Here is a 25,154-nt window from a genome sequence, read left to right as displayed (position 1 = left end):
GAGTTTATCAGCAGTAACTAATTGATTAAAATATTGAGACACAAAGATGTTCATCATAATTTTTAAAAATCCAAAACAGCTTAAATGTGCATGGGAGTGGTGGTAATGATATAAAATCATGTACCAGGCTTCATGTCATGCAAACATGCTTATGACATATTGGTAGAAACAGAATGTGAAAATGCTTACAATTATGCAAGTGAAATAATAAATTGATGAGAGGAAACAGGGAAATAAAAGGGAACTCAGTAATAGAACACCAGCCTAACATAGATTGGGTTCCAGGAAGTCCCAGAAATACATGAAAAAAAAAAGAAAAAAACAACAATTTGGAGCAATGATACTCTTCCATGGCTGTTATCCTGGTTATTCAAGAGATTGAGATCAGGCAGATCAAAGTTACAGGCCAGCCCAGGCAAAGATATTCATGAGATTACAATCTCAACAGAAAATAGCTAGGCTTGGTGGTATACACTTGTGCTATTGTGAGAATCATAAAATAGGAGAATTGTAGTCCAGGTCAGCCTAGGCGAAACCTGAGGTGCTATCTCAAAAACAGTGTAAGCAAAGTAGACACTGGTGGCTCATGTCTATAGTCCTATAAAGCTACTCAGGAGACTAAGATCTGAGAATTGTGGTTTGAAATCAGCTCAGGTACACAAACCTAAGAGACCCTTCTCTGTAATTAATAAGGAAAAAGCTAGAAGTAGAAGCATGACTGAAACAGTAGAGTAGCAGCCATGAAACCTAGAAAGAGCTTGTGGCCCTGAGTTGAAGCCCCAGTACTGGTGTGCATGTGTGTGTGTGTACACATGCATGAACGCACACGCACACACACGCACGTGCACACACACACACACACACACACACACACACACACACACACGAGTGTTATCTTGGGGCTGGGAAGGTGGCTCATTGGTAGAGTGTTTGCCTTACATGCATGAGGCCCTGGGTTCAGATTCCTTAGTACCATATGAGCAGAAAAAGCCAGAAGTGGTGCTGTGGCTCAAGTGGTAGAACACTAGCCTTGAGCTGAAGAGTTCAGGCCCCAAGACAAAAAAAAAAGAGTGTTATCTCTTAAAGGTTTTTTGATAATATGGACAGTATACTTTGCTTATCCTCCCCTGTAAATTTTGTCTACTTTTTTTGCATCCAAGACCAAAATTTGAACTCGGTACCTGATGCTTTTGCTTACTGTGTAGCGCTCCACAAACTGAGCCACACACCATCCCCTAAATATTGTCCAATTAACAAAGTATTCCATTCCCACTCTGCCCACTTTAAGAAAGAGCAAAGAACAAAGAGGAGAAATCTACACCTACAAGATGTACACATAATGGATATGTTAAAGTGAAACCCCCTTGTACAAATAATATTGCTGGGTATCTGTTCAATCTAGGGTTTTTAGATACTCAATTTCTATTCTGTGATTCTGCTCCCATGGCCATAGGCAAATGTACAGAGAGGGTTGTGTGGTAAAATGTGAGATTGTATCTTCCCAAGAGATTCAGTCTGAGTGACTGAAGTTGAGAAATATAAATGCAAAGCCATGATTGGCTATGGTCAGCCAGACTAATGAGAGCAATTGATACAGGCATGCAGAAAAAACCGAAGAAAAAAAGTAGAGAGAAAGCACAGTTTGGTTTCAAGGTTTTTCAGTAGCCTGTTGGTTTTCTTTGAGGTCCTGTTGAATTTTTGCCCTGAGGTTACAAGCTACTGACTCCAATTATCCTCTGAACACATTTTTTTCTTTTATGTTTGAACTGATGAAACAGTTTTTGTTATTTGTAATCAGAATTCTGAACGGATTCAAAGTATTATAGAGAAACCCACAATGGCTTTCAAATTCAGTAAAAGATTCTCAATCTTCCACTTTGAAAAAGAAAACAAAAATTGTGAGGTACCATTTGTCCTCTACATAGTAGCAAAGCTTTACAAATTGAGTTGACAGAGTAGAGAAATAGGTAATTTTGTATTTCTGGGCTGAAGTATGAAACTTGGAAGGCAACTTTACCAGAATTTATAAAACTAATTTATAAAACTAATACTGTACATATCTCATGACTGAGCAATTCTACTTCTGATAATTTAGGTTATAAATGAATGCTGTATGTATTCAGATACATATTCACTGAACATTGTTTGCAATGGCAAAAAAGGCAACCTAGACACAATCTAAATATCCATCAATTGGAGATGGGTTAAATTATGGCCTGTTCATAAATGGATTATTGTACAGCTCTTAAAGATCAAAATCTGAAAATTCAGTAATACTAGCAAAAGGGAGAAGGAACTATATATGACGATACAAAACAATTTCTAAGACACGCTCTCCCAATCCCTATTTTTTAAGTTTTGGCAAGGGTTTATTTTGACATTACAGGATAAAGGTAGAAGTAGAAAAAAAAAAGGAAACATTTCTTTCCCCCAGGCAGAAGATAGCAAAAGATTTTACCAAAATACTTGTGTGTGTATACGTGTATGTATAGTCTCCTTGGGCTCAAACTTAGGGCTTGGGCACTGTCTCCGAACTTTTTGCTCAAGGCTACTGCTCTACCACTTGAGCCACAGCTGCACTTTTGGCTTTTTGGTGATTAATTGGAGATTAGGGTTTCATGGACTCTCCTATCGGGCTGGCTTTGAGCTGCAATCAACAGATCTCAGCATCTTTTTTTTTTTTGGTTGGTCATGGGGTTTGAACTCTAGGCCTGGGCTCTTCAGCTCAAGGCTAGTGCTTTACCACTTGAGCCACAGCACCACTTCTGGTTTTCTGGTGGTTTATTGGAGATAAGAGTTTCCTGGGGGGCTAGTAAGGTAGCTCAATGGTAGAGCGCTTGCCTTGCATGCATGAGGCCCTGGGTTCGATTCCTCAGCACCACATAAGCAAAAAGAAAAAAGCCGGAAGTGGCGCTGTGGCTCAAGTGGTAGAGCGCTAGCCTTGAGCTGAAGAGCTGAGGGACAGCGCCCAGACCCAGAGTTCAGGCCCTATGACCAGACCAAAAAAAAAAAAAAGAGTCTCATGGACTTTCCTGCCCTGGCTGGCTTTGAATGGAAATCCTCAGATCTCAGCCTCCTTAGTAGCTAGGATTATAGGCATGAACCACTGGCGCCCAACAGATCTCAGCATCTTGAGTAGCTAGGATCACTCCAACATACTTTTTTTTTTTTTATTTTTCCAGTCATGGGGGTTGAACTCTGGGGCCTGGGCACTGTCCCTGAGCCCTTCTGCTCATGGCTAGTGCTTGAGCCACACTGCCACTTCCAGTTTTCTAGTAGTTTATTGGAGGTAAGAGTCTCACAGACTTTCCTGCCCGGCTGGCTCTGAACCATGATCCTCAGATCTTAGCCTCCTTAGTAGCTAGGATTACGAGCCACTGGCACACAGCTTCCAACATACTTCAAAATGGTAAAATCCACAGAACTGTGGATATGATTAGTATCTTATCTGTATAAAAAAGGAGGGAAGTATGTGTACAAACATACGTGGCACACATACATACATCTACACAAAGAATATTTATAAAGGTTAAAAATACTGCAAAGAGATTCTGTGGGAGAGGAATAGTAAAGGTTCTTCATTACAACAATCTGAGTTCAAAATAATGATAATTTGAAAGTAGAGGTTCAAGTGGTAGAGTGTTATCAAAAAAGCTAAGCAAGAGTGTACAATGACATCATATTATATAGTAGAATATCCCTCTTCAGAGGGACTAGGTGCTCGGAATACTATTCTAGTTCTGGCTCTGCTTCTAACTAATTCTGAGACTAGAGTAAGGGCTTCAGTTTGATCACGTATGAGAGTTGATGGATTTGTTGTATAGTCATATTCTTAACTCCCTTACTCCTTGATCAAGTGCAACAAGAACTTGAACCTTGACCTAATGATGGAGAGAAAGGAGACTACTGGAAGAAACAAGGGCTGATTCCAACCTTGAAGTGATGGCTTATTATTCTTAGCTATCACTATTTCTCAAAGAAGTGTGGCAAAGGGCATCAAGTTTTTCTACATGTAGGAACAACTTGACACAGATGATCATTATATTGAAAGACACTTATTCAGTTTAACATAATATATGTTCTACTTGAGAAGTTCATTTTATAGCCAGTCTAGTTTTAACAAACTGAAAAATTACTGGCTGCAGTAAGAATCATTATAGTAAGGACAATTTGGATTGGCACATGATACAGAATCAAAACCAAACTATTAAGCAATCAGGAATTAAAAAATATGGCATTCAGAATGGAACGGTTAACTATAGAATTCAGTTCTTGGTGTTGAGCAGCAAACAGAAGTGAGGTACATTGGAGGTCAAATTTAACTGTCAATATGGTCAGTAGCATGACACATTAGTCAGGGACAGCAGAATAAATACCAGGTAAGATTCACAAACTGGAAAGAGGCTAGAGCGACGTCCCATCACAGGCTGTGAAATCACTTTTCTCCAGATGAAATGGTCACTTTGGGAGCTTAGCAGTTAACATTCAGAGATGGCCAGGCAACTTAAATATATATTAGACAAAACGTAAGTTCAGTTTAGGTTGGTTACTATATGATTCTCTATCAAGTTCAAAACTATTCCTGAGTCCCAGATGTACAAGTTGCCATCTAACAAAGCAGTTTATGAATACAATGCTTCCTGATCAATGAGATCCTTTAAAAAAATATGAACACTGTCCCGTCCCCCCCCTCCCCCCGGCCAAAAAAAAAAAAATGAACTGCCTCTAGGTGCTGGTGGCTCACTCCTGTAATCCTAGCTGCTCAGGACATTGAGATCTGAGGATCAAGGTTCAAAGCCAGCTGGCTTTGTGAGACTCTTATCTCCAATTAATTACCCCCAAAAGGAAAAAGCCGGAAATGGAGCTGTGGCTCAGTGGTAGAGCATCAGCCTAGAGCAAACATGCTCAGGGATAGTGCCCAAGCCATGAGTTCAAGCCCCAAGATGGGTACCAACCCCCTGCTGCAACATTTTCCATATGAAATTTTCAGTCTAGAAACAAATTTCCACTGTGTGTTAGGGACTCAGGTAAAAGTTCAAAGAAAGAGAGCAAGAAAATAGGTAATTAGGAATGCTAAGGGCACTGAAAAAAGTAGAGTATTTTAAAAAGTCACATAAAGTATACTATCTATTTTTTTTTGCAGAATTTATAATATTAAAAACATACTAAAAAGAGTCAGTATGTGTACCAGTTAGGAGCATCAACTCTGGAGCAAGAACACATTTTGAATCCTCAGTCTGCCATTTACTCAACTATGTGATCTTGAACACACTATTTTTCCAAGCCTCAGCTTATGCATCTATACAGCAGGCAAACAAGTGGGGCGCCAGTGGCTCACGCCTGTAATCCTAGCTACTCAGGAGGCTGAGATCTGAGAATTGCACTTCAAAGCCAGCCCCAGCAGGAAAGTCCATGAGACTCTTATCTCTAACCACCAGAAAACTGGAAGTGTCACTGTGACTCAAGTGGCAGAGGGCTAGCCTTGAGCTGAAGAGCTCAGGGTTCAAACCCCATGACCAACAAAATAAAACATAGCAACAGGTAAAACAAAGTATCAATTCTCAGGTCTATTCTGAGCATTAAGTGAGTTAATACATGGAATAGTATGCAGAATACTTCCTGGCACCCAAATGTTTTTTTTATTATTATTTTGCAGTATTGGAGACTGACCCAGGGCCTTGCACATGCTTGACCACCCCTCTATACTTTGAGTTCATCTTTGTGAGATAGGGTTTTGCTAACATTTTACCAGGCTGCACTTGAACCATAATCCCTTTGAACCCAGTACCTAGGATTCCTAGAGTGAGCCATATGGCTAGCCTTTAAGTTGCAATTTCTAGGAGGCATAGTTAGAGAATACCACACAGAAGCAGCAAGACTAATCTAGAATGTATAGTACTTTTCTGGACAACTTTTCCATCAAGTCAGAATCATAAAAAAGGAACTATTTTGGAATAAATGAAACTTGTTGGAAATAATCAGATGTGATGAGTGTTCCTAAATTACATCTAAGTATTAAAAGACAGTTTAGAAAGCATTTTAATAGAGGATTATTGGGATATGAATTGTTATTGATTTTAATGTAAAATATTATTTTGTCTGTTATTTTTAAGGATGCACAATCAAGTAATAAATGTAAGTAAACTAGAAAAAATATGAATGGCAAATGAAAAAGTGTTGGTAGACAAGGGTACACAGAGTAATTAAAAACATGAATGTAGATGAGATGTAAGGCAAGTCTAAGAGATGGGAACCAATTAGATAACACTCCAAAGATTAGATACAGAAGAACTACTAAATTGAAAAAGAGGATCTGGAGAAACAGGACCATCATGAGGAGAAGGATATTCCAGATGCCAATAGGAGAGTATGTTTCAAGATGGATAAGGCAATTAATGTCAGCTTCTGAAGAGAGATCAAAGTGGATCAGGACTGAAAAGAGACGAGCAAATTAAAACGGAAGAAGGTCAGTGATGACTTGATTAAGAGAAGTTTCAGTAGCGACTGGAGCAGAAGTCAGAGGAGGGAACTGTGGTTGAAGAAGTGAAGACATCACAACTTGTTCAAAGAAGTTTGAAAAATGAAAACCTGCACAAATAATACACAGAGTTCAGATTAAAAAAACTTCTGGCAATTAAGGCTAATATGAGTAACAAATATGTGTGAGAGAAGGTGATGGCTGACTTGTAAAATAAAGGATTTCTCTTTATATTCCCCATGTAATAGCCATGTAAAATAAATATCTGCCATTAATGTTAAATACTCTGCAAATTCAATGTATTACATGTTTTTTTCTTAATGGTCTTTTAAATTAATGTGATGTTTCAATCTTATTTATATAGATGTGCTTTGCTCTATGAAATGAATTGGTCCCTTTAAAAATTGGGTGTTAAGTAGGGCATGGAGGATCATGATTAATTTCTAGACACTCAAGAGGCTGAGATCTGAGGAATACAGTCAAAAGCCAGTCTGGACAGAAAAGACTGAGACTCCATTTCTTTTATTTTTTGGGAGTCCGGTTGTGGGGTCTGAACTCTGGGCCTGGGTGCTGTCCCTCAGCTCTTCAGCTCAAGGCTAGCGCTCTACCACTTGAGCCACAGTGCCACTTCCAGCTTTTTTCTTTTTGCTTATGTGGTGCTGAGGAATCGAACCCAGGGCCTCAGGCATGCAAGGCAAGCCACCTTCCCACTGAGCCACTTTCCCAGCCCCATGAAACTCCATTTCTAAAGCAACCAGCAAAAGCTGGGTTGGAGGCATGGCTCAAGTGGCAGAGTTCCAGACGACAAGCTAAAGGCCTTGAGTTCAAACCTGAGTACTGTCAAAAAAAGATGTAAAATATACTTTAGAAATCAAATAGTTAAGTCATCCCCTTTAAAAGAATGATGGGGGCCAGGTGCCAGTGGTGACTCAGGAGGCTGAGATTTGGGGACCACGATTTGAAGCCAGCCTAGGCAGAAAAGTTAGAGAGACTCTTAAATCCACGTAATCAGCAAAATGCTAGAACCTGAGAGAGAACACAAGCCCCTGATTCCAAGGCCCACTATTGGCACAAATAGAAAAAAGAATAATGATGGGACGCTAAGGGATTTTATTTAGGACATATGTTTATAACATTAATAATATTTTGATTTTGTAAGTTATAACCTTTTGTCCCTACTTTATAAGATATGTACAATGGGTAAGAATTAGCTCCATCTGGCTACAAACTTTTCTGCCTACTCCATGGGGATTCCATTTATAAAAAGAAGTGATTTTCCCTTTGGTAAGATAGTCTATGTATCCAGAAAACTCCTTGAAGAACTAATAATCACAAAACCTCAAGACTGTTAGCCTTATTTACTGTATGGGGCACAATGAGATAGGATTTCCTGTTTGGCCTGGATTTGCTATATAATCCATACTGGTTTGGATCTTAAGATCTTCCAGCCTCAGCTTCTTGAATACTCGGATTACAGGTATTCACCAGAAGGCCTGGCTTTTGCTTTTTAAATTAATAGTCATAAGCTTTGGTCTTTTGTTTTTTGTGTTGTTTGTGGGGAACTCAGGGCCTGGATGCTGTTCCTGAGCAATTTTGCTCAAGGCTAGAGCTCTCCACTTGGAGTCACAGCTCCAGTTCCACTTCCAGACTTTTGGTGATTAATTGGAGATAAGAGTCTCACAGAGTTCTTTGACTGGGCTGACTCTAAACTGTAATTCTCAGATCTCAGGATTTATAGGCATGAGAGCTGCTGGCACCTGGGTTCAATTACTTTTAACTAAAATCAGCTAACAACTTTGAAGAAAAACACGTATTAATATAACAGAATTTGTTAAACTTTTATAGTAATAATTACTCAAGGTCAGGTGTTGGTGACTTATACCTGTAATCCTAGCTACTCAGGAGGCTGAGATCTGAGGGTTGTGGTTTGAAGCCAGCCTGGGCAGGAAAAGTCCATGAACTTCTTATCTCCAATTAATCCAAAGCTGAAAATGGCACTGTGGCTCAAATGGCAGAGCACTAGCCTTGAGCGAAAAGGAACTCAGGGACAGCACCCAGGCTCAGAGTTTGAGCCCCAGGACCAGCAAAAAACAAAACAAAATAAAAAATCAACATTGTATCTAATTTATTATAATTGTATTTCTTTCTTTCTTTTTTTTTTTGTCGGTCATGGGGCCTGAGTTTTGGGCCTGAGCACTGTCCCTGAGCTCTTCAGCTCAAGGCTCGCACTCTACCACTTGAGCCACAGTGCCACTTCCAGCTTTTTCTGCTTATGTGGTACTGAGGAATCGAACCCAGGGCCTCATGCATGCAAGGCAAGCGCTCTACCACTGAGCTATCTTCCCAGCCCCCCTTATTATAATTGTAAAGTAATGAAATGGTTTTCTGAAAGTAGATCAGACTTACATTACACTACATATACACATACATATATATATATACATATATAGAGTAAAAGTAAACATTAGGCATTTATGCTTTACCATCAAGATATCTCTTTGCCCTCTTCCATTTTCTTCACATTTTGAGACAGGCACTATTCCATATTGCCCAGTCTAGTTTCCCACCTTTGATCTACCTGCCTCAGCCTTCCTATCTGTAATTTATAGGTGTATAAACAAACCACAATGACTAAGTAGGCACTTTTAATATATATTGATTACTTCAGGAATACTGTATTTAAGTTTCAATTGCAAACTCTATGAAATACACTATTATCATTTTTTATGAGGAAATGAACTTCATTCCAGAACAATGACACTCAAAATCAGAGCTAAAAATGTCATTTACTTATGCTATAGTAAATTTATAGAAAAAAAAATGGGACTGTTATGGTGAAATTGGTTTCACAACCAATTTCAACATTGAACTGTATAAGTAAACATAAAAAGACAGTAAATTTTGTTAAAAGTGCTTTCTGCCACAATACAAAACTCCAATAGCAATGTCAGAAAAATATTAAAATCATTCTCATGGTAAAAATTTCTAGTTTACTTACAATAAAGTGAAAAAAAGTATTTCTTCCACCGTTATAGTCAGGGAACTATTTTTCTATAGTTTATGAATTAAAACCTATAGTGTGCTGCAGGAATAATTATATGTTAATTATATCTGTAAACAGTTTTCTCACCTGCGTGGCCTAGTCCTTGGGGACATCATTTCATTACCAAGTATGTGGTACCGTCTTGCTTCATGTAATAACTGGTAACACTCAGGAGAATTCTGGATCAATTGGTCCACCTCAACTGTTTGAACAAAGTAGTTGGGATGCAACAGAGGGAGTCTCACATGTGTCAGGAGCTCATGTAACAATGGTCTTCTTAGATCAACAGCACGGTAGACCCAACGCATGACAGCTTCAAAAACCATCTCTTCTTTACCAATCACAAGTTCATCGCTACAAATATAATCAATGAGTTCATCTTTGTCAAGCTCAAGAAATTCTTCATGTTGGGACACGTCCTCAAAAGTCTGTAATGCAAAGGTTTTGCATTTTGTGAAGAGTGTTTTGAGTGAATGGGTGTCAGCAAAGCGTTGGATTCCTAAGCAATTACAAGGATCAAGCTGTTCCTCCAAGAACTTGGCACATGCATCACGGAGCACACTAATCTGAAAGAGGCTTGATGTTTCAAAGAGATACTGGACATTCTCTGTGGTGATCTTCACCTTTCCAGTATAAACATACTGTAGAAAACATTCCATAGCTTCAGCTAAAATGCCATTGATTTCAACCAACATTTCTCGGCTTTCCCTGTGGTCATTACAAAACATAGCTCTAAAGTAGCTACTACAGGCTGAGAGGACAGCTCTATGGCAAGGAAACTCTTTTCCTTCCACACAAATGATCACATCAGTGAATAAACGGCTGTCTCGGAATTCATTGAATATCTGGAGTATGTTTTCAGCATGGGATGATCCTGAAGAGAAGTCAAAAAACTCACGACCTGTCAGAGATTTGGGGTCCATTTCAAAAACTTTACGCTTAGTTGCTGGGGAATCACGAACCCCAAGATCCTCTCTGTTTAGTCTGCGTCCCAATATTAGTACCATTGTTACATCAGTTGACTATATAATTGTTGAGAAAAGACTGGTAGAGATCTCCTTTAAGTTGCTAAAAGGAAAGAAACGAAAACATTTTAATCTGTAAAAAAATTCAAAAAGATGTCACATGACAAATATATTTCACACACTATCTCATTTCAAGAAAAACTGATAAATGCTTACATTTTCATAATTAGAACATTAGGAAACATTTTCAATTGTTTTCTTGAAACTCTCAGCTGAAAGGACACTATGTACTTTCCAAATTACTAAAACTTTCCATCTCCCTTTTCACATAGCTGGGTTTTATTCTACTTAACTGAGCTGACTGCAAAGGTAAGTCCGAATGGTGTAAGACACCATTACAGTATAATCACAATCCTAATATAAAGTTATTATCTTAACATTGTAAGACAGAAATTTAGTTATATATCAACAAACGTTAAGAACTTACATATTGTTTGGCTAGTGTCTTTTTTTTAAAGCAATTTTTCCTAAGGAAATCATCAAGAATATGTGGAAAGATTTATTTACATAAGATGTTTAATGTGTTAACAGAGGATACTTAAAAACCTAAAGTCCCACAACAGGGAATGAGTTAATCTACACTCTGTCTTCAGGACTGAACAGTCAAGCAACCATTAAAAAGTATGTATAGGGCTGGGAAGGTGGCTCAGTGGTAGAGCGCTTGCCTTGCATGCCTGAGGCCCTGGGTTCGATTGCTCAGCACCACATAAGCAGAAAAAAAAACCAAGCCAGAAGTGGCGCTGTGGCTCAAGTGGTAGAGCGCTAGCCTTGAGCTGAAGAGCTGAGGGACAGCGCCCAGGCCCAGAGTTCAGGCCCCATGACCGGACCCAAAAAAAAAAAAAGTATGTACAGCTGAGTACTGGTGGCTCATGCTTGTAACCCTATCTACTCAGGAGGCTGAAATCTAAGGATCATGGTTGATGCTAGCCCTGCCAGAAAAGATTGTGACTCTTATCTCTAGTTGACTACCAAAAAGCCAGAAGTGGAGCTGTGGCTCAAATAGTAGAGTGCTAGCCTCGAGCAACAAACAAACAAACATACAAACAAAAAAACACTGAAGGACAGCACCCAGGTCCTGAATTCAAGCCCTGGTATCACCCCCACCCCTACCCCATGCCAAAAAAGGTATGCAGACTAATGATGTGGGAAGTATATCAGTCAGATAGTAAGTAGAAAAGCGTATCTTAAGTACATTCTAACAAAAAAGATTATACACTAATGCATATGGGGATAAAAAACCAGGAACACAACCACAAATCAAATGGTTCATTTATCTTCTGTTTTTCCCTCATATTCCCTAGTATTTCCATTATGTGGTAGTACTTTTTTAAAAAAAAAAAAAGTCTTAGCACTTGCCTTGCATGCATGAGGCCCTGGGTTCGAGATTCTTCAGCACCACATAAGCAAAAAGAAAAAAGCCGAAAGTGGTGCTGTGGCTCAAGTGGTAGAGTGCTAGCCTTGAGCTGAAGCGCTGAGGGACAGCGCCCAGGCCCAGAGTTCAGGACTCATGACCGGACCCAAAAAAAAAAAGTCTTAAGCCCTGCTTCCTTTCACCCATCCTCTTTCCTTCCATGGCTGCAAATAAGTAGCCAATGGACTTAAGCACTTGGCTATGGAGATCAACTCTCTTTGATACCAATTTAAAGGGAATTCTTTTACTTACTTTATTTTTACATCTACAGGTGATATATGATCCAAAGTGTATTAATAACTGGTTTTAAATACTTGTTATGGCAGCAATAAGGTAGCAAAAGGATATCATGGATAATTTAAAACATGAGATGCCATCCTACATAACAAGAATGAGCTTTGAGAGTTAATAATCTTAATTTAACACTGTATTTCCTGAACCCTGTCACATATTAAATCATTCTCCATTTTAAAAAATGTAAGTGACACAAAGGGAAATAAAATATAGAATAAAATCAACTCACTTTATTACATACTCTCTTTTTCATGTTATCTTTGTGCTCTTCTCAATCACTCTAATGCTTCTGATACTCTAGTGTCAAGATTCACTAGTTGTTTCCAACATTAGAAATTCCCACTGAATTTACTTATTTTTGTTGCTTCCATCAGCCGCAACAGTATACTATTATTAAAGGACTCTTCTAGGCCTAGAGTTTAGAGCATAAGATAATGCTGTTGCAGTTCTTTTATTATAGTTGCAACAAAGCACAATACCAAAATAATTTAAGGTAGCATAGACAAGAGGTCTCATATGTAGCAAATTTAAATTCTCTAGCCAACTGCTCTATTATTACAATCTTCTTTTGGTGCCAGTCCTGAACTCTGGGCCTGGGCACTGTCCATAAGTTTATTGCTCAAGGCTTGTGCTCTACCACTTGAGCCCAAAGCTCCATCAACGTTTTGGTGGTTGATTGGAATAAGCCTTTCATGCACTTCCTTCCTTGGGCTGGCTTCGGACCTAGATCCTCAGATCTCAGCTTCCTGAATAGCTAGGATTACTGGAAAGAGGTGCTGGCACCTGGCTTATATGATTAGTTTTTAAATTTACTATTACAATTTATGTAAAGAGTGCATATTTGTCTCATTGTAGGGCATCTAATTTCTTGGGTTATGGCTGTCCATGTACGTGTGCCCACATTCTCACATGCATGAGTATACACAGATAAAATTTAAAAATCTATTTATATTGCACAGAATCACTTCAAAATTCATGTTTCCATATGGAGGTAGTATCACATATATTGAACATATTTTAAATTTGAAGCTATCTCAGAAATACTTCTACACAGAGACATCTATTTCCCATAAGCAAGAAAAATCTCACTGCATCTGAATGTCAATTTCTTGTTGTTGTTAAAACTTAAGTATATAATATCACAAGTGATAAAAAAGAGAATTCTACAATTATATAAACATAGACTGATGACATATTGGTGACATATTTTATTCTGAATGCTTTCTGAATCTAGATTCAACTTATTATTAAAATAGGTGTTTGTCAGCTTCTCAAATCAGGAATTTATTCTTTATATCAGCTTCTTTGTATTTCAGGTTCAAAAAATTCACACTAGCTTTTGTAGACTTTGGGTAATGATATTAGTAGTATTCACAATAAAAATCTTGGTCTTTCTGCCTCCATCCACTGTCCTTCTCATAATGCTTAAATGAAATGCAAACAAGTAGCATGTTAGAAGAACTAAAAAAATTTTTCCTTCTATTTCCCAGTAGGGAAACATACACAAAAAGATACTTTGCTTTATTTTTTATTTTTATTTGTTTTTGGGTCCTGTCGTGGGGCCTGAGCTCTGGGCCTGGGCGTTGTCCCTCATCTCTTCAGCTCAAGGTTAGTGCTCTACCACTTGAGCCACAGCACCACTTCTGGCTTTTTGCTTTTTGCTTATGTGGTGCTGAGGAATGGAACCCAGGGCCTCAGGCATGCAAGGCAAGCGCTCTACCACTGAGCCACCTTCCCAGCCCAAGATACTTTGCTTTTACATCTAATGATCTTAGTGTATGCAGTAATAAATAAACTTAGGGGTTGCAATAAGTATTGATAAAAGTTATGGGTTTGCTTTTTTCTGTTATTTTACACCCCTTTTATCATAATTGCTTCTTCAGTTTGTTAACAGATAACATGTTCTCCACTGATTGTACCCAAGAGAAAACAGAAAAATCTGGATTAGAACACATAAAACCACATGGTATGATAGAGAATCCAACAGCAACAAGAAACTCATTTACTGCTTCATTCATAAGGAAGCCATCTCACAGAGTCTTCTCCAAGCAGGTGTGGCTGGCGACCTGGCTTTTGAGCATTTTTGCTTTTTCTAGACTTTCTAAGAATTCTACATGAACTAGTCTCCATAACAGAGAGATATAAGATCTTTCTGTTTTTAACAGGGCCAATGATTTGAACAGAGGCATCTTAGAAATGTGATGTGAAGCCAGGTGCTAGTGGCTTACATCTGTAATCTTAGCTTCTCAGGAGGCTGAGATCTGAAGATCATGGTTCAAAGCCAGCCTGGACAGGAAAGTCTGAGACTTTTATCTCCAATTAACCACCAGAAAACCAGAAGTGGTGCTGTGGCTCAAATGCTTCAGCCTTGAGCTGAAGCAGGGCCCAGAGTTCAAGCCCTGGACCACTACACCACCAACAACAACAAAAAGAAATATGATGTGAATTTGGAATCTGACTTTTGGGCTTCCATATATAATAATTTACTAGACTTTGCCTTTCTTTCTTCTTCTTCTTCTTCTTTTTTTTTTTTTGCTGGTCTTGGTGCTTGAACTCAGGGTGAAGGCACTGACCTTTGAGTCTCTCGGTGCTCAAGGCAAGCTCTCTACCACTTGAACCATAGCACCACTTACTGCTTTTTCTGTTTATGTGGTACTGAGGAATTGAAACCAGTGCTTCACGCATGCTAGGCAAGCACTCTACCTAAAAGCCACAAACCCACCCCCTGCCTTTCTATTTTATATAAATATTTTAACCACCCATGGTTAAAAATGTAAACAAAACCTTAACCATATCTCAAATATGTAATATAGGTTAAAAGTTTATCTTAAATGAACTTAACATGACAGAACAAACAGGAAACACTACAGATTGAATTCTCTTAAAATTTTTGCAAATTTAAGAGCATAATTATTACCATTAGGAAAAAGTTAAGCAATGAAAAACCTCTTTGTACAATACATGTAGGAAAATGTGTATTCCAACAAAGATAAATAAGGATTGAAAGATGTATTTAGGTTAAGTGTGATCAGACTGTCATATCACAACTGATTTATATGGAAAAAATAGCCTACATATTCTCTTTTTCTCCTTCATTTTTACAGGTGCTTTATTTCTGGAGCTATTCTCTTACTTGAAAGCAATGGTGCTTTAAAAGAGTCTTCTGGGGTGAGGTGGTATCTCAATGTTGTTTTGATTTGCATTTCTTTTATGGCTAGAGAGGTTGAGCAGTTCGTAAATCAAAACAGCACTGAGATACCACCTCACCACAGTTAGAATGGCTATAATCAAGAACTCTAATAACAATAGATGCTGGAGAAGATGTGGACAGAAGGGAACCTTATTGCATTGTTGTTGGGAGTGTAAACTTGTTCAACCACTTTGGAAAGCAGTATGGAGGTTCCTCAAAAGACTCCAGATAGAGCTCCCCTATGACCCAGCAATCCCACTTTTGGGCATTTACCCAAATGATCACAAAAAGACCACACTAAAGCTACCAGCACAACTATGTTAATTGCAGCATTATTTATCATAGCTAAGATATAGAGCCAACCCAGATGCCCCTAAGTAGATGAATGGATCAAGAAAATGTGGTATATATACACAATTCTATGCCTCCATCAGAAAGAATGACATTGCCCCATTTGTTAGGAAATGGAAAGACTTGGAAAAAATTATATTAAGTGAAGTAAGCCAGGCCCAAAGAAACATAGGTCCCATGATTTCCCTTATTTGCAATAACTAGTATATGTCTGAGTGAAGCAGAAAAGGTCAGATAAGTTGATGTTGGGGGAATGAACCCCAAGATAAGTATTCAAATGTTTTTTTGTTTTTTTTTTCCTTTCATGCAATTGTTTCTAACATATTTATAAGATGATTTCTTTGTTGCTTTGTATGTCCCTCCCCCACAGTATAACCCATGTTTTCACTGTATTTGATGTTGGTATAATTTGTGGAGAGGAAGGGAAAAAACAAATCGTTTAACTAGGGATACAGGTGGACCCATTGCAACAATGAGATGTACAAGTAATTATGTAGAAAAACAAACTTTACAACTTTGGTGGAGGGTGGGGGGAGGATCAGATGGGAAGAGGGAGGGGAGTATGGGAAGGGATGGAAAGGGGAAACAAAGAGGAGGCAACAATGATTGATAAGAAATGTACTCGTTATCTTGATCATGTAATTGTAACTCCTCTGTACGGTATTCTCACAATAAAAAAAAAAAAGTCTTCTGGTTAAAGATATTCTAGGATTTATTTCTCACAACAGAATCATAAGTGTTGTAGACCTACTTTCTAATTTTTTTTTTTTTTTTGGGTCCGGTCGTGGGGCCTGAACTCTGGGCCTGGGCACTGTCCCTCAGCTCTTCAGCTCAAGGCGGCTAACGCTCTACCACTTGAGCCACAGCACCACTTCCGGCTTTTTTCTTTTTGCTTATATGGTGCTGAGGAATCGAACCCAGGGCCTCGAGCATGCAAGGCAAGCACTCTACCACTGAGCCACCTTCCCAGCCCCCTACTTTCTAATTTTTAAATTACATGTCCTTGGCCTATGTCCCAGAATAATGAGTGGAGAAAACCTATTTTGATGTTCTGAAGAAAAGGAATTGAAGTTCTTAGAAAGGAATAAAAAATAGTGGGTAAATATTTAGTAACAAATGATTGTGACATTTATTTGAAGGACACAATGGTTCCTTGTTATTCTGACTGGTGATTAAGTGATCCCTGGTTAAAAAAAGAAAAATGGCTTAAATCACTGGATAACAATGTTTAGTTTATAAATAGTACAGGTATACCTTGCCAGCATTTGCTTGGTCAAAACTTCATTCAAAATAGTTGTCCTTTTTTTTTTTTAATTTCCACACCTAAAAGAGAGAACAGCAACATATAAATCAGATCCTCATCAGTTCATGTAGAGTTGACAGTACTTATCTCAAAACATTGTCTTAGTAAATTCCAATTATGACTGAAAGTCCATTTTTGTATAGAAAATCATTAAGGATAACACTTTTTTGAAGCAAACTAATAACTTTATGTTCTTCTACATTTTAATCTTACATATCAGCTTCTTCACTTGAAAATTGTCCTACATTAAGATTTAAGTGAAAGATGATGAAACATATCCATGACAATAAACTGTGGCACTGGGATGAAAAATAAATATACTGTGATCACTCCACTTTGGCTATCTGAAGAATCTTTTTTTTTTGGTCATGGGCTTGAACTCAGGCCCTGGGCACTGTCCCTGAGTTTTTTTTTATACTGCTTTACCACTCTGAGCCACAGCACAACTTCTGTTTTGCTGGTAATTAATTGGAAAATCTCATCACTTTCCTGCCTGGGCTAAAATTCTTAGCTCTTAGCTTCCTGAGTAACTAGGATTACAGACATGAGCCACCAGGGTCTAGCTTGTAGAATGTTTTGAAATTTATGTTTTATTCAAACCTGGTACCACTAATTTTTAATAATTCTAATAATTGTATCCATCTATAATAGTTGTATCAATTCTAATAATTCTATCAATCTCATCCAAAGTATACAACATAGTTACTATGAAGTACATAGTAGTATCAAGAATACAGAGAAATTCCCAGTTTTTGTTTGTTTTGGTCAGTCGTGGGGCTTGAACTCTGGGCCTGGGTGCTGTCCCTCAGCTCTTCAGTTCAAGGCTAGTGCTCTACCACTTTGAGTCATAATGACACTTCTGGTTTCTGGTTGGTGATAAGAGTCTCATGGACTTTCCTGCCTGGGCTGGCTTCGAGGCATGATCCTCAGATCTCAGCCTCCTGAGTAGCTAGGATTACAAGTGTGAGCCACTGGTATCTGGCTAAAACTCCTAGTTTTAAAATCCTCAATTATCTAAATTTCTATAGCAAATTTCTAAGTTTATGACATACTTATATCTCCTTTTAATATGTAAATGTATTATTTCTTCTGTTTTGTTGAACCTTATTGACTTAATCGCTATACAAATGAAACAATTCAGAAAAATTCCTCCCTCCTTTTCTTTTTTTTTCTACTTATCAGTAGAACTTGTAAATTCTTAGCAAGTTTAGGCAAATCCAAAAGTTGAAACCAACACCAAATAAAAACTACTACTATATATATTTATATATAAACATATCTACAGCAAAACTATGATTATAAGATGAATGAATCTTGTATCTTTCCTTCCTTTCAGAAGTAGGTTTAACCTGTATGTAGTTGTGGTAATGGAACATTGTAATTTGGTTAAATTAAGAGATGGGTAGTCCTAGCTAAGCATTCTTTCCCAATGAGATCCTGAGCCAATGAAAGGATTCAAGTCAATTCAAGAAACATTTATAGTCTGTCTCTGGCACTGAGATAGCAAATATTGGATTCAGATCCAATTTTAGACCCTTTAGGTCTAAGACTACAACCAACTCCAAGACTGATACTAACATGTATTTCAATTCTTAGCATTTCTCTTGAGGAAAACCAAGTACAAATTGGAAGAGAGCTTCTCATGATTCAATCTAGAATTATACCTACAGAATTGAAAGGGTAAGGCCATTCAACTAGGCATTTTCTTCAGGACTTTAGGTAGCACTCATCAAGCTAATAGGGCAAGAGACAGGGGATGTTAAGGTACAAAGTAGAAGATGAATTATGTCAGAACTGATCTACAGAGTAGCTATAAAGCAAGTTTCTTTGCCCTATTTAGAATAAAGGAATACTACACAAAGGATCAGCCTCAAGGATGATGTGAATTACTAAGGGCCTTCTGAAGACTAAATAGTACAAAACACAAGAAATGAACAAGATCCTGATTTAGCATGGCCTTTTCAACTTGTGGTAATGCATTGTCACATACTATAATGCTCTATTTTACTCCATTTTCTCAAATTTAACCATGGATAAAGAACAGGGCAGTAACAAGAAGGGCCAAGGAGGAAGAAGTTTATCTTTAAAGATACATGGTAATTGGAGCTGGGTATCACAGGGTAGCTCAGCCTGTAAACCTAGCTACCCAAGAGGTTGAGATCTGAGAATTAGACCAAAGCCAATAGATTGAGCAGGAAACTCTATTAGACTATCTCCAATTAACTAGCAAAAATTGGGAAGTGGAGCTGTGCTCAGGCGGTAGCGCACCAGCCTAGAAGGGAAAAAGCTAAGAGACAGTGACAAAAATAACACAATAACTGAAATGTAAAACTAGCAAATAATTGCAACACAGTAGAGGCTTCATTTATTTGTAGGTCTTGAGGCTTGAACTCATGACCTGAGCACTATCTCTGAGCCTCTTTGTGCTCATAGCTAGCACTTTACGATTTAAGTCACAGTGCCACTTTCAGGTTCCCAGTGGTTAATTGGAGTCTCTCCTTCCCAGTCTGGTTTCAAATCATGATCCTCAGATCCTCCAGAGTAGCTAGGATTACTGGAGTGAGTCACTGGTGTCCCACTACTCTTTATTTTTGAATAATCATTAATTTATTTTTAACTAAGTACTATGCAAAACTGTGTGTTGGTTTGGTTTTTGTCTGAGACCAGGAGCACAAACTCTATCTGACACTTTTGCTTACCGGCTGGCATTCTACTATCTGAGCCACACCTCCAGCCCCAACTGAACCACATTTTTGTTTTGTGGCTATGGGCTTGAACTGGGCACTGTCTGTGAGCTCGTTCCTTCAAGACTAGCACTCTACCACTTTGAGCCACAGCTCCATTTTGGTTTTCTGGTGGTTAACTGGAGATAGGCATCGTATGGACTCATCTGCCTAAGCTGGTTTTGAACCCTGATCCTTAGACCTCCTCCTGAGTAGCTAGGATTATAGGTGTGAGCAACCAGTGCTCAGACCAACTTTTAAAAAAAATTTTTTAAATAAAATTTTAGATATTTTCACTTGATTGTATCAAAAACTCATTAAAATTTTTTTTGATGGCCACCTTTCCTTTCTTCTTTTGGTGCTCACAATCGAACCCAGGATGTTCTACAGGTTAATAAGCACTGAACTATGACCTCAACCCTTGGGGACCACTTTTAAAAATTACAAATTTAGCCAGGTGTCAGTGGCTCACACCTGTCATCTTAGATAATCAGGAGGCTGAGATCTGAGGATTGTGGTTCCAAGCCAGCCAGGGAAGGAAAGTCTGGGAGACTCTTATCTCCAGTAAATGAGTTAATTGAAGATAAGAGTCTTAGATTTATCAGCCCTGACCGCCTGACGATTATAGGCCTAAGCCACCAGTTCCCAGGTTTCTTTTAATGCACTATTTTATTAAAAGATCTATAGACACATGACAAAATTCTGTTTCTGGTTAGCAGAATTTTTTTTTTTTTGTCAGTTGTAGAGTTTGAGCTCACTGGGCGCTGTCCCTGATATTTTTTTTTGCTCAAGGCTAGCTCTCTACCACTTTGAGCCACACAGCTCCACTTCCAGTTTTTAGGTGACTAACAGGAGATAAGGGTCCCACAGCCTTTCTTTCCCAGGCTGGCTTTGAACAGTGGTCCTCAGATCTCAGCCTCCTCTGTACCTAGGATTATAGGAGGAACCACCAGTGCCCTGGCTGTTTTTTTTTTTTATTTTGTTCCAATAACTTAAAATCTGTAAGTACACAACTATGTCATCTGACCTAATTTGAGAAGTACCACTCTAAATGTATAAAAATACGTGAAGTCAGTGATTTTTATTTACCTTTGTAAATTCAAAATCTACCGAAATAACTTTTAGAAATCTCAGTAAAGGGGCTGGGAAGGTGGCTCAGTGGTAGAGTGCTTGCCTTGCATGTATGAGGCCCTGGGTTCAATTCCTCAGCACCACAAAAGCAAAAAGAAAAAAGCCGGAAGTGGCGCTGTGGCTCAAGTGGTAAAGCGCTAGCCTTGAGCTGAAGAGCTGAGGGACAGCACCAGGCCCAGAGTTCAGGCCCACGACCGGACTCCCCCCCCCCCAAAAAAAAGAAATCTCAGTAAAGATGGGGTTAGAGGTATGGCTCAGGGGGTCGAGTGCCAGCCAGTGAGGGAAAGCACCAGAAAACTGAGTGTTTACAAAGTTTACAAGTTGCCACACAGTCTCTCTTTCATTGTTCTAGCCACAACAGAAATAAAACCACATACAGTAATATGTGCTTTGCATTTATGTACTAGAGGGAATATGTTATTTGAATCTCATTATATAGCCTACACCTAAATATTTACCTTAGAGCAAACAAGAATAAATGCAGCTGCTTACTTGATGTGTACTGGTATTTATTTTTCAAAGGCTTGACCTTTGGCTTTTAATGAAATGGCAGAAAAACAAGGAAGTAAAAAAGTGTCTTGCAAAAGCATTAAAGTTCTAAACAACTTGGACAAAAGCCAGGAAAGTTTAAGATAAAGCTGATAGCCAGCCTTAACTCAGAATAGTATTTCTTCTTCCTGTTTGGAGATTAAGTCATATGCTTTGTTAGAACAGATTTTATCAAATGGTGTGTGTGTGTGCACACATGCGTGCACACTCAAGGCCAGTGCTCTACCACTTCTAAGCTTTTTGGTGGTTCACTGGAGATAAGTCTCATAGAATTTCCTGTCTCAGCTGGCTTAGAACTGTGGTCCTCCGATCTCAGCCTCTTGAATAGCGAGAATTACATGTATGAGCCACCATTGTGATGACTTTTTTTTTTTTTCGGCTAGTCCTGGGTTTGCACTCAGGGCCTGGAAGTTGTCCCTGAGCCTCTTTGTGCTCAAGAGTAGCACTCTACCACCTGAGCCACAACTCCACTTACAGATTTTTCTGAGTAGTTTATTGGGTAAGAGTCTCACAGACTTTCTTGCCTGGGCTGGCTTTGAACCACAATCCTCAGATCTCAGACTTCTGAGTAGCTAGGATTAGAGGTATGTAAGAATCACTGGAGCTGACTTGATTTATTTTTTTAAAAGGTTAAACAATTACATTTGTATGTGTTCTCAATGAATCTATCAGCTGTTCATTCTAGTGTAGCTATCTCTGCTTGAATTTCAAATATCTATTAAGCTGTAAACTAGGCTGGGCACTGGTAATTTGTTCTGTAATCTTAGCTACTCAGAAGGCTGAGATCTGAGGATCCAGATTGGAAGCCAGTCCAGGCAGGAAAAGTCCCTAAGATTCTTATCTTCAATTAACCACCACAAAACCAGAAGTGAAGCTGTGGCTCAAAGTGGTAGAGTGCTAGCCTTGAGCGGAAGAGCTCAAACCCCACGACCAAAGGGGGAAGAAAAAAAAAAAGATTGTATCAGTAAGACTATATCAAACAATTCCTGCCCCAGCCAGGAGAGCTCCTAAAAACTGTATTATCTTCGATAAATGTCTACAGAATTACAGGAAAAGAAATTGGGGAAAACCCCAAGTGTCCCCTTAGCTCAAAAAGAGTAAAAAAAAATCACTGTCACTACTTTAGCTAAAAATGACTGACCTTCCAGATGATTGTCATTTTCCCCTTTCAAAGAACCCATTTGCAGTTCACTTCTTTAAAACTCTTAATTACCATGCTGATTAATATATTAAAATGTGTGAGGTAGGGGGCTGGGAATATGGCTTAGTTGTAGAGTGCTTGTCTAGCATGCATAAAGCCTTGGGTTGGATTCCTCAGCACCACATAGAAAAAGCCAAAAATGGCCCTGTGGCTCAAGTGGTAGAGTGCTAGCATTGAGCAAAAGCTCAGCTGAGTTCAAGCCCCAGGATGGCATGCGCGCGCGCGCGCGCGCGCGCGCACGCACACACACACACACACACACACACACACACACACACAAAGTGTGAGCTACAACTAGAATTGCCCAAACAAAACAACTCAAGCCAGGGCATATAAGATCTTTTAGGGTCTGTAACAATTTGGATGCCAGTCCTGGGTCTTTAACTCAAACTTGGGCACGGTCCCTGAGCTTTTTTGCTCAAGGATAGTGCTCTAGTACTTGTACTACAGCCCACTTCCGGCATTTTGGTTGTTAAAAGGATTATGATAAGAGTTTCAACTGACTTTCCTGCCTGGGCTGGCTTCGAACCATGATATTCAGATGTTGGTCTCTTGGGCAGCTAGGGTTACAGGCGAGAGCCACCGATGCCCGATTAATAATCTCTCTTCAAAGATACAACAGAAAGATTTTAACTGTTTAGCAAACAATTAAAAACCTCCAGGTTCTTTTCTTTTTTTTTTTAATCAATCAGTGATGGACTTCAGTGGTCCGCAGTTGTAAAGAGTAAGGCAGTGTGTCTATAAAAAGCCAGCAATGAATCATTAAAATCTACTAAAATCAACAGTTAATAGTCACTGCCCGCGGCGTGGCCCGAGGCCCTTCATAAACGTAGTTTCGTGGTTTATATTTCGCCAGCTCAGCCTGTTTACACACTCGCCGGCGGACGACTTCCTTCGCACCACCGCCGCAGATATCGCGACAGCAATTATGGGGCGCAAATGTTCCGGTTCTCGCGGGCGGGCTGCGGCGGTGGGCCCGGCGTGCCCAGAACTGCCCATTCGCTCGGGCCCCGCCGCCGCAGCCCCGGAGGCGCGGGGGGGGGGGGGGGGGGGAGTGGGAGGAGGGGGAGAAAGAGCTGGGGGCACGTGGGTAGGCACCCCTCCTCCTGCCCTCCCCCCCTCCCGCCCCTCCACTCGGCACCCGCGGCCCGAGCGCGCTCCCGCGCGTCCTCCAGATCACCTTCACGGGGGCGGGACGAACTCCTGCCGGTCCCGCCACAAGCTCCGAAGGCGCCCAATCCCCGCTGGGCTAGCAGTCCTCGCGGCCGCGTCAGGACTTAGAAGGCGGGGACACTGGGAAGTAAATTCAGACGCGGAGCCCCGGAGTGGTGGAAAGGTGGAGAGGTTAGGCGGGGTCTGCGCCGGCGGAACGCCCATCCCTCCCCCCCCACCCCCACCCCCCGCCCGCTGGCTCCCGGGGGACGGACGCCGAGGCTGGGCTCCCCGAGCAGGCCCGGTCGGCAGTCTCGGTAAACAAAGGCTGCAGGACGGCGGGGGCGGGGGTAACGGTCAGGTGACAGTGCCAAGCACATTTCGCAATCGCTTTAACGGGGCTTTTCTAGTCTGCAGCACTAGAGACCCCTACTTTGGACCAGGAGTCGCCCCCAGCCACCAGGCTGGATTTGTGGCCGTAGCACTCTCAGCACTTCTGGAGATTAAAAAAATAAAATCGGTGCCATTCGAAGCGCATCTTAAAATGCAGACACGTACCCCGGCTCGCGCGGACCTCTCCTCGCGTGCCCCCACCTGGCCCCGAGGCGGCGGCGCGACAGCACCTGCCGCGGGGACCCGCGGCCTCCCCACTGCCCCCTTCCCCGCGGCCTGCGCAGCAGTTCCGGGACCGCACTGCCGGAGGCGGGGATGTTTCTCCAACCCCCCACCGCCCACCATGCCCGCTACCGACACCCGTCGGGTGGCCTCCGGCAACGCTGGTGGCCCTGCGCCTCAGAAAAAAAAAAAAAAAAAAAAAAAAGCCCGTTAGGCCCAGCCGAAGTCCTCCCCGAGATCCTGCCGCTGGCTCCGAGAGGCTGGCGGCCGCCGCTGGCTTCCCTCCCGCAGGCACCGGGCAGTCAGGACCTCCGCTAACCCTCCGCCCCCGAGGTCCCAGGCTCAGGCCAGTTTCTCGCCTTTGGGCCGGTCCTGAGGCTGTCATTCCCGGGTACCTCTCGGCGCAGGCTGAGAGCGGTCAGCAGCAGCGAGGCCAGCAGCAGCGGGGCCAGCAGCGCAGCGCACTCTCCGGCGCCAGCGTCTCCCCCGGCCTCCAGTCACCGCAGCAGCTCACAACAAAGGAAACATGTGACCGTCCCGGCCAAAACACTGAGCGTCATGGGCCCTTAGCCAATCAGGTGGGCGTCCTCCTCCCGGGGACCATGGGAGATGTAGTTCCCATGACCAGGAGCCCGTAGGGGCCACCTGCGTTTCCCGCTATACAGGGCGGGGTGTGGAGGGGGACGCG

General features: G+C 40.7%; 1 protein-coding gene across 2 annotated transcripts in view; it reads right to left on the bottom strand.

Annotated features, from left to right (window-relative positions):
- Positions 1 to 24,948, bottom strand: part of Klhl24 (kelch like family member 24) — a 45,039-nt gene extending 20,091 nt beyond the window's left edge. Inside the window, exons 1-3 of one of the 2 annotated variants that reach the window (XM_042699643.1) lie at positions 24,862 to 24,948; positions 17,047 to 17,115; positions 9,609 to 10,589 (exon numbers count right to left, since the gene is read on the bottom strand). In XM_042699643.1, the coding sequence (XP_042555577.1) occupies positions 9,609 to 10,528 (920 nt within the window). In that variant the 5' untranslated portion in view covers positions 10,529 to 10,589; positions 17,047 to 17,115; positions 24,862 to 24,948. Of the gene's footprint in view, positions 1 to 9,608; positions 10,590 to 12,480; positions 12,621 to 17,046; positions 17,116 to 24,861 lie in introns of those variants that run through there. The other variant, XM_042699645.1, reaches the window with a different exon arrangement.
- Between the last annotated feature and the right edge of the window lie 206 nt (positions 24,949 to 25,154).

Source organism: Dipodomys spectabilis, unplaced genomic scaffold (assembly GCF_019054845.1).
Source record: "Dipodomys spectabilis isolate Male_0828 unplaced genomic scaffold, ASM1905484v1 ptg000260l, whole genome shotgun sequence".
NCBI lineage: Eukaryota > Metazoa > Chordata > Mammalia > Rodentia > Heteromyidae > Dipodomys > Dipodomys spectabilis.
This window is presented reverse-complemented; position numbering and strand designations above follow the sequence as displayed.